This window comes from Bombina bombina, chromosome 3, assembly GCF_027579735.1.
Source record: "Bombina bombina isolate aBomBom1 chromosome 3, aBomBom1.pri, whole genome shotgun sequence".
In the NCBI taxonomy this organism is placed as follows: Eukaryota; Metazoa; Chordata; class Amphibia; order Anura; family Bombinatoridae; genus Bombina; species Bombina bombina.
Genome location: NC_069501.1, coordinates 962,621,467 through 962,631,199, shown reverse-complemented (window position 1 = coordinate 962,631,199; position 9,733 = coordinate 962,621,467). Strand labels below are relative to the sequence as shown.

The following is a 9,733-nucleotide window of genomic DNA, read 5'->3' as shown; positions in this document are numbered from 1 at the left end:
TGTTAAAGCTACAACTTGATTTGCAAGCTCTGCAGGATCCATCCTGTTAACAACCCCTTCAATTGGGCTGGATTATTATATCAGAAACCTGATGTTACCTGATTTACTGAGAGTCTGTGCAAGTAATGAGAGGATTTCCTGTTAACAGGACTACTTATCCCTGGAAATGTGGGTATGTGACAGTGGAGTTAACAGAATCTTACAGATTACTACACCCTGTTCCAAATTATTATGCAAATTCTATTTAAGTGTCACAAAGATTAAATATTTTTTTTTTTCAGTTTAACTCATGGATGGCATTGATCACTGAAAACAATCTCGGACACCTGTGATAATTAGATTGCCAGGTGAGCCCAATTAAAGGAAAAACTACTAAAGGAGGGTGTTCCACATTATTAAGCAAAGCACCATTTTCAAGCAATATGGGGAAGAAAAAGGATCTCTCTGCTGCCGAAAAGAGTGAAATAGTTTAATTCCTTGGACGAGGTATGAAAACATTAGATATTTCACGAAACTTAAGCATGATCATCGCACTATTAAGAGCACAAACGGGTTAGTGCAGATAAAGGCACATTGAGGAAGATTTCTGTCAGATCCATGCATTGGATCAAGAGAGCAGCTGCTAAAATACTATTACTTTGCAGAAAACAGATATTTGATGCTGCTGATGCCTCTGGAGTCCCACAGACATCAAGGTGTAGAGTCCTCCAGAGTCTTGCAACTGTGCAAAACCCTTCCATTCGGCCACCACTAACCAATGCTCACAAGCAGAAACGGCTGCATTGGGCAGAAAAATACATGAAGACTAATTTTCAAACAGTCCTGTTCACTGATGAGTGCCGTGCACCCCTGGATGGTCCTGATGTATGGAGTAGTGGATGGTTGGTGGACGGCCACCCTGTTCCAACAAGGCTGCAACGTCAGCAAGGCGGTGGTGGAGTCATGTTTTGGGCCAGAATCATGGGAAGAGAGCTGGTCGGCCCCAATAGGGTCCCCGAAGGTGTAAAGATGAGCTCTGCAAAGTATGTGGAGTTCCTGACTGACCACTTCCTTCCCTGGTACAGAAGGAAGAACAATGCTTTCCGTAATAAAATCATCTTCATGCATGACAATGCACCATCTGATGATGCAAAGAATACCTCTGCATCAATGACTGCTATGGGGATAAAAGGAGAGAAAGTCATGGTGTGGCCTCCATCCTCCCCTGACCTCAATCCTATTAAGAACCTTTGGAGCATCCTCAAGCAAAAGATCTATGAGGGTGGGAGGCAGTTTACATCCAAACAGCAGCTCTGGGAGGCTATTCTGACATCTTGCAAACAAATTCAAGCAGAAACTGTCCAAAAACTCACAAGTTCAATAGATGCAAGACTTGTGAAGCTGCTATCAAATAAGGGGTCCTATGTTAAAATGTAACGTGACCTGTTAAAATGTTTATAAAGTTAAAATGTTGTTCAAAGTTTAATTGAAATAGCTTTTATTTCAGTAAATATGCTGCAAACACAACAAATAACAATTTTCAGTTCTTTACAACCTATAAAGTGTTTTGAAACTTACTGTGCGTAATAATTTGGAACAGTGCATTGTAAGTTTTTTATTTTGAAAAAAAAAATGCTGTTATCATTAGGAGGTTTGTCCAATAAAATTTGAATTGTACTCTTAATAGCTGATAACATGAGAATTATGCTGACTGTTGTTTACATCAATTATTTAGGTAAATGAGAAAGATATCATTGGCATAATAATTTGGAACAGGGTGTAAGTTAACTGCTCTGTCTTAATTTAGCCAAACAACAAGGAAGCTAGTTTACTGTGGGAATAGCTCAATGAATCATTAGGCAGAGGAGGAGCTGCAGGAGCTATTTAAGTAATACGAATACTGTGTAACTGCCTTGAGCAGAGATAGAAAATAAGCAAGAGTAAAGTCAATAATACTTTAAATAACAAGTAAGGCGGTTAGAAATAAGATGAATATACGACCTGTACCCTCTGAAGATGTGCGGTAAGTTTAGAGCAAGAGTACGGCTACAGGTGAAGGAAAAGCTGGCTCCGGTATTAGTGAGACACACCTGCTGCTTGCACTGTGAGACGCTACTGCTGATAATGAAGGCCCATGGGCGGAGCAGACAGATTACTGTGGCAGAGAACAGGTGCTGCTGGGATGCGGCTGCAGCCGTTGAAGCAAGCAGGAGCAGCTGAAGACTTGGTAGAGCCGGAATAGGCTGGTAGGTAACGAGTCTCAGAAGCAAGATTCAATAATCCAGCAATGACAGCTAGGATTAGGAAGCTTTTATGGAGAACGGAAAGGCAAATTTAAAGGGCCAGATGGGCAGAAATACGGAAGGGAAGGGGAGGCTCTGACAGAAGGTTGGGTTTCCGTCAGAGGTCATGGGTTTACAGCAGGACATTGACCCAAAGCACATGTCAAAAAGCACCCAGAAATGATTTAAGACAAAGCGCTGGAGAGTACTGAACTGGCCAGCAATGAGTCCCGATCTCAATGCCATAGAGCCTTGTTTTTCAACCAGTGTGCCGCGGCACACTAGTGTGCCGTGACACACTAGTGTGCCGTGACACATCCTCAGGTGTGCCGTGGCATACCCGGCTGCTCTGCAATTTTTAAAAAATAAATAAATAAATAAATAATGTTTTCTGCAATATTATTGGTCACATATGTCACATGACCACATACAGACCCAGTGCACCAGTCAGTCACAGCTTTTTTGCGCACGTGACTACATATGCAGTGTCCCTGCTCTAGAGTCTAGACGTGTCCCAGACGGAGTCTTATTTTCTGGAAGTTAAGAACTGTGTGCCGCTCTGACAAGTACCTGTAAGTCATATGTACTAACTACTCACTACTGGACTTAATTAGACTAGACTTAGAGAATATATTTTATAGTTACAGGAGTAGACTCTATATTTTATAGTTTGTTTCACCCTTGTATTTACTTACCGCTTTCAGAAGCTAAAATGTATTTTGGCCACCATTTTTTACAAGTCTTAGATAAATGAGTAGTAATAAATAATAGACTATTATGTATTCATTCATTTATCTAAGACTTGTAAAAAATGGTGGCAAAAATACATTTTAGCTTCTGAAAGCGGTAAGTAAATACAAGGGTCAAACAAACTAAAAAAAGGCACCTAGATTTAGCTTTCTGTGAGGTTAACCACCTTAGGCAAAGTGTGAGTCGCAATGTTTAAAAACTGACAGTGTGTGCCGTGCGCATACATTTTTCACACTTGACTAATATGACTATTTTCCAGGCAGATCCGGCGCCACATGCTGGGGGCGCCCTAAGCCTGGAAAATAGTCATATTAGTGTGAAAAATGTAAGCGCATGGCACAGACTGTCAGTTTTTAAACATTGCGACTCACACTTTGTGGGGGCATGGGCATGTCATTTGTGCACAGGCACTACTGGGCACTACTGGGCACTGGGCTGGGGCCGCATTCACGACTCACGTGACGTCACTAAGTAGCTCAGAGTTGCGCTGCTGCTGCGCGCTGAGCCGGTACCAGTGAGACTGAGCTTAGTGACGTCACGTGATGAGAGGCTGGGTGGTGGAGGCGGACTGGCGGAGCACTTGCGCTGGAGCTGCTGCTGTGAGAGGGAAACACACTTGAGCAGAGGACGGTTAGTAGGGGAGATGCAGAGGGAGGGCTCTCAACGCCGGGCAGTAGCTGCATGCATGTTCAGATGTGTGTGTGCTGGGGCTTGTTGGCTATATTTTTGCTTCCTCCTGCCCCAACAGTACCTCACAAACAAGACAGAATATTGAGACTTCTGCATCAGTCTAACAAAGGTAAGACTGCAATGAGGAGGGAGACACAGGATATAAATATATAAAATATACATATAAAAATACTGCAGCTTTATTTTTAAAATCCATCAGATGGATTTTTAAAATAAAGCTGCAGTATTTTTATATGTATATTTTATATATTTATATACTGTGTCTCCCTCTTCATTGCAGTCTTACCTTTGTTAGACTGATGGAGAAGTCTCAATATTCTGTCTAAATTAGGTCAGTAAAAATGTAATTGCAGATTTCATACCAAATGGCCTGTTTTCACTCACTCCTCCCTACTCTTGCCTTTCTTGTAGTGTCAGATTTAAAAGGAATTGGTAATGTCAAAATACCATGTGAGGTATAAAAGCAAATTTGGGGCTGCAATAATTAGTGTGGGCTCAATAGCAAAAGTTATTTTTTGTTGTTGTCCTCTTTCTGGCATAAATGGGACACATTTGTCATAACTGAATAATATTTGCTAATTTACTGTAGTGATCCTCCTGCAAACTGTGTTTTGTTAAAGGGACAGTCTAGTCCAAAATAAACTTTTATGATTCTGATAGATAGGGCATGTCATTTTAAACAATTTTCCAATTTACTGTTATCACCAATTTTGCTTTGTTCTTTTGGTATTCTTAGTTGAAAGCTAAACCTTGGAGGTTCATATGTTAATTTCTAAGCCTTAAGACCTCTTCTCTTAGGGCATTTTTACAGTTTTTCACCACTGGAGGGTGTTAGCTCATGTGTGTCATATTATAGATAGCACTCTTCTCACACAGTTGGGAGGTTTTATGGTGTCGTTGTGGGGGTATTGGGACTGGGGGGGTGCATCAAAATGCACCTTTACCTGTGTAGACAAAAACCCTTGCACCGGCACTGACCGGAGCCCTCACCCGCTCTCAGCACATGACAACCTGCTGTCTGCGAATGGTGAGGTACCTGCTGGGGCCTGGCACAGGTGCATGGGGTCGACTGGGTAAATGCTTTGACAATGGAGTGGGTGGGGTAATGATGTACCTGTTTGGGACACAGAATATGGATAGCAAGTCAGTGAATGCAGAATGTTTCTTGCATAACACCAGGTCTGTCTCACTTTTTCACAGCTCCTGAAGTAGAATTATATAGTGAGGGCATGATTGCATGCATGTATTTAGTGTGCATGATTATGTGTCCACACGCAGACAAGCCTAAAGTGGATAGTTTTCTGTGGAAAGAATGTCCTACCTAGAGATGAGACGGTGCTTTGTGTTTTTTTGTTTTTTTTATAGACATTGACCAGATGGCTTACCTGTGTTTATTTTGTTCACATATACTGAGGTATCTGTTTGTGGTTTCCTGTTAGTATAAATGCAGAGCATGGTGCCTGGCCTCTGTGTGTATATAGATATTGACCAAGTGTGTCTGCCCTGTGATCTCTGTATACAGCGCCCTGTGATCTCGCCACTGACCAGATGTGCCTGCCCATCAGGCTTATACGGCCACTGAGCAGGTGTGCCTGACACACATACATATATACAGTATATATATATCTTGATAAAATATAGGGCTCGTCTTTTATTTTTTCCAGGGCTGCTTTTTATTCCCAGTACGGCCCTGCCTTCTTGCTTAAGTGCACTCCTGAAGCGAAACAGAAGTCGGTAGTTGCTGCTAACCTCCTACGTACTCATCCCAGACAGTTCTCCTACAGCGATGGATAAGTTCTTGAAAAGGAAAAATGCCAACTCTGAGCTAGGCCCTGCAAATAATTCAAATGAAGAGCCTGGTGTGAGTGGTGAACAAAAAAAAACAAAAATGGTGAGCTCAAGGCAATACAACGAAAGTTATCTTTCATTTGGATTTACTTTCACCGGGGATCCGACTGCACCTACACCGTTATGTTTGGTGTGTGGGGAAAAGCTATCCAACCATGCCATGGTCCCAAGCAAGCTTAAACGCCATCTCCAAACAAAACACCAGTCAATTCAAAACAAGAAAACAGAATATTTTGTTCGCCTGCGTAAACACAATGAGAAGCAGGGAATTTTAATGAAAAAAAATGCAAAGGTGTCTGAGAGAGCTCTCAAAGCTAGCTACTTAGTAGCTGAACTCGTAGCCAAATCAAAAAAGCCACACACTATAGCAGAGACATTAATACTACCTGCCTGCAAAGCCATTGTGGCTGAGATGCTTAGCCCTGACGCGGTTAAAGAAGTAGCCAAAGTCCCACTCTCAGATAACACAATTGCTTGACGTATTGATGACATGTCTGCTGACATTGAAAGTGTTGTTTTGGAAAAGATACACATCAGTGGGAAATTTGCACTGCAACTTGATGAGTCTACGGACATTAGTGGACATGCTCAACTCTTGGCCAATGTGCGCTTTTTGGATGGAGACGCCATCAGAGAAAACTTCCTATTTTGCAAGGCATTACCAGAAAAAACAACAGGAGAGGAAATTTTTCGGGTCACATCAGATTATCTTGAACAAGGTGGACTTAAGTGGGAAAACTGCACGAGTGTCTGCACTGATGGGGCTGCAGCTATGGTCGGGCGCACAAAAGGCTTTGTTAGCAGAGTGAAAGAGAAACAACCAGATGTTATTGTTACACACTGTTTTTTGCACCGCGAGGCGCTTGTTGCCAAGACTTTACCAGCAGACCTAGCTTCTGTGTTGGATGATGTTGTGCGCATGGTAAACTTTGTAAAGTCAAGGCCTCTGAAAAGCCGCATATTTGCATCATTGTGTGAAGAAATGGGTGCAGAGCATAAAGCCTTATTGCTCCATAAGGAGGTCCGATGGTTGTCGCGCGGCAAAGTGCTGGCCCGTGTTTATGAGCTACGGGAGGAACTAAAAGTGTTTTTGACTAATGAGAGATGTGATGACGCAAAGCAGCTTGCAAGTGATGAGTGGTGTGCAAGGCTGGTATACTTGGCAGATATGTTTCAGCATCTGAATGAACTGAACACACGAATGCAAGGCCGAAATGAAAACCTGCTCACAAGCACAGATAAAATTAACGGATTCCGTTCAAAGCTGAACCTCTGGCGACAACATCTGGAAAGTGACAACATTGACATGTTCCCACTCACCCAGAAATGTCAAGGAGATGTCAACACTTCTGTACTGTTTGAGATAATTGGTAAACATTTGAAAACCCTTGAGGAGAAGTTGTCATTTTATTTCCCCTCAACCTCCACTGAATGCCTTGACTGGGTTAGAGACCCATATAGCTCAGGAGCAGTTTTTGGAAAGGACATGACTTTGCAGGAACAAGAGGAACTAACTGTACTGAGACAAGACCGTGGTTTAAAGCTAAGCTTTGCTGATCTACCTTTGGACAGTTTTTGGTTGACTGCTGCCAAGGAGTTCCCCATTCTGGCAAACAAAGCTTTTTCAACATTGCTCTCATTTTCCACAACATATCTCTGTGATCTGAGCTTTTCAAGCATGACTGCTATAAAAACTAAAAACAGAGAGAGACTGAGGGCTGTTGAGGAAGAGCTTCGTGTGTGCCTTTCTTCAGTTCCTGCCAGGATATCGGCTTTGTGTTTATCTAAACAGGCCCAGGTTTCACACTGAGTTAGTAACTATACAAATTGAGAGACTAAACTGTTACTTTTTGTTTATTGTTCGTGTTTCCTCACTACTGTTGTTCACTTTGGTGTACCACTGTACTCAGTACTGTATTTTTGTAATAAATTATTTTTTCTTCATTGTTCATTTTTGTTTTTTGCACTTGTTGATGTTTTGTTGTTGATGCATGTTGTTGTTCTCAGTGAGATTTTTATGGTTATTATTGTGCCTCTAGCTTTGGCAATACAGTTATAGTGACTGTCATGCATGCTAATAAAGCTTAATTTTATTGAATCGCTACAATGTGCGATTTATTACAATTTTGGGATGGTGGTGTGCCACAGGATTTTTAAATGTAAAAAAGTGTGCCATGGCAAAAAAAAGGTTGAAAATCACTGCCATAGAGCACCTGTGGAGAGATCTAAAAATAGCAGTTGGGAAAAAGAACCCTTCCAATCTGAGAGACCTGGAGCAGTTGGCGAAAAAGAGTGGTGCAAAATTCCAGTAGAGAGGTGTAAGAAACTCATTGATGGTTACAGGAAGCAATTGATTTCAGTTATTTTTTTCCAAGGGCTGTGCTACCAATATTAAATTGAGGGTGCCATGTGTTAGATTTGACTTTGTTTATCTGTTAATATGTATATATATATTAACACAAAACACAAAAAACCCAGCACTCACTAGCAGATTCACAGCAATGTTTAAAAGCAAAGTGCTGGGTTTTTTGTGTTTTGTGTTAATGTTTGTAATGCTCCCCTGTGGACCTGACACCCAGGTTGCTCTGGGGTTAACTGCCTGGGTTGCTGGAAACTCTGCAGCTGTCTGTCAGTGTTCAGGGCTGTGGAGTTAACAGTGGCTTAGGATGTGTACCCAGTCCAGTCTGTGAGTGCGGTCCATTCCTGTGTTTTGTATTTACATAGGGGAGGTTACAAAAGCCTGTGTCACCCTGGGAGGTTCCCAGTTGGTTTGTTTGGAAGTATGCATTGTGTGGGTGCTGGTTTAGGGTCCCAGGAAGGGGGAGACCTTGTCGTGGTCCTGGGCTTGATCCTTTGGCACCAAATTTAACTGACTTCCCCCAGTTTTGCTTTTAAACATTGCTGTGAATCTGCTAGTGAGTGCTGGGTTTTTTGTGTTTTGTGTTAATGTTTGTAATGCTCCCCTGCGGACCTGACACCCAGGTTGCTCTGGGGTTAACTGCCTGGGTTGCTGGAAACTCTGCAGCTGTCTGTCAGTGTTCAGGGCTGTGGAGTTAACAGTGGCTTAGGATGTGTACCCAGTCCAGTCTGTGAGTGCGGTCCATTCCTGTGTTTTGTATTTACATAGGGGAGGTTACAAAAGCCTGTGTCACCCTGGGAGGTTCCCAGTTGGTTTGTTTGGAAGTATGCATTGTGTGGGTGCTGGTTTAGGGTCCCAGGAAGGGGGAGACCTTGTCGTGGTCCTGGGCTTGATCCTTTGGCACCAAATGTAACTGACTTCCCCCAGTTTTGCTTTTAAACATTGCTGTGAATCTGCTAGTGAGTGCTGGGTTTTTTGTGTTTTGTGTTAATGTTTGTAATGCTCCCCTGCGGACCTGACACCCATGTTGCTCTGAGGTTAACTGCCTGGGTTGCTGGAAACTCTGCAGCTGTCTGTCAGTGTTCAGGGCTGTGGAGTTAACAGTGGCTTAGGATGTGTACCCAGTCTAGTCTGTGAGTGCGGTCCATTCCTGTGTTTTATATATATATATATATATATATATATATATATATATATATATATATATATATATATATATATATATATATATATATTAGCACTCCACTTGTAATCTAGCCCTTTGTGTTTCCTATATCTATAAAGTTAACAAGAAATACCAACTATATAAAATGTTAAAAAAAAAAAAAATCGGGCTTCGGTATTTTTCTTTTGAGTTTTTATTTTTAATGTAATCAGCTGGACCCCAAGTTGGAAGAGATGAGGGTTCCATAAATGTGAGTTTTCACATGGTTCACAGTACAGTCTGCAGCAGATCTAATTGTGTACTAGAGCATTGCAGATAGAGAGCACTAAAGACCTTTTATTGATGTTAGTTATAAACTTATAAGTTATTCCTGTTATCAGCTTTATAAAACCCACTAATGCTGATTAGATTGGTTTGGTTTAGTTTGCAATGCATTTGTTTTGCTTCCATTATAGTCCTGAATTAATATGCACTTTCTGCAGCCAATAAATAAATGTTTATGCACACGGCCCGTTGACAGATTTCAAGAAGTGTAAAAATGCATTTATCCTGTTAAAAATGATTTACAGTGATAGAGATGAGCGATGTCTGTAAATGTGCAGTGTATTTGCTAGTCAGTGTCAGTGCTACCTCTGTGTTTTTATCTCTCTCTTTTCTTCT

At 41.7% G+C, this 9,733-nt stretch overlaps 1 protein-coding gene across 1 annotated transcript; it reads left to right on the top strand.

Annotated features, from left to right (window-relative positions):
• Positions 1 to 6,039: 6,039 nt before the first annotated feature.
• LOC128652568 (zinc finger BED domain-containing protein 5-like) lies at positions 6,040 to 7,359 on the top strand. Its single transcript, XM_053705499.1, has one exon. The coding sequence runs from the start codon at positions 6,040 to 6,042 to the stop codon at positions 7,357 to 7,359; it is 1,320 nt and encodes a 439-aa protein (XP_053561474.1).
• Positions 7,360 to 9,733: the final 2,374 nt, after the last annotated feature.

Bases quoted from the DNA above. Each gene is read 5' to 3' on its own strand.
- LOC128652568 (XM_053705499.1), top strand. From the start codon at position 6,040: ATGTCTGCTGACATTGAAAGTGTTGTTTTGGAAAAGATACACATCAGT.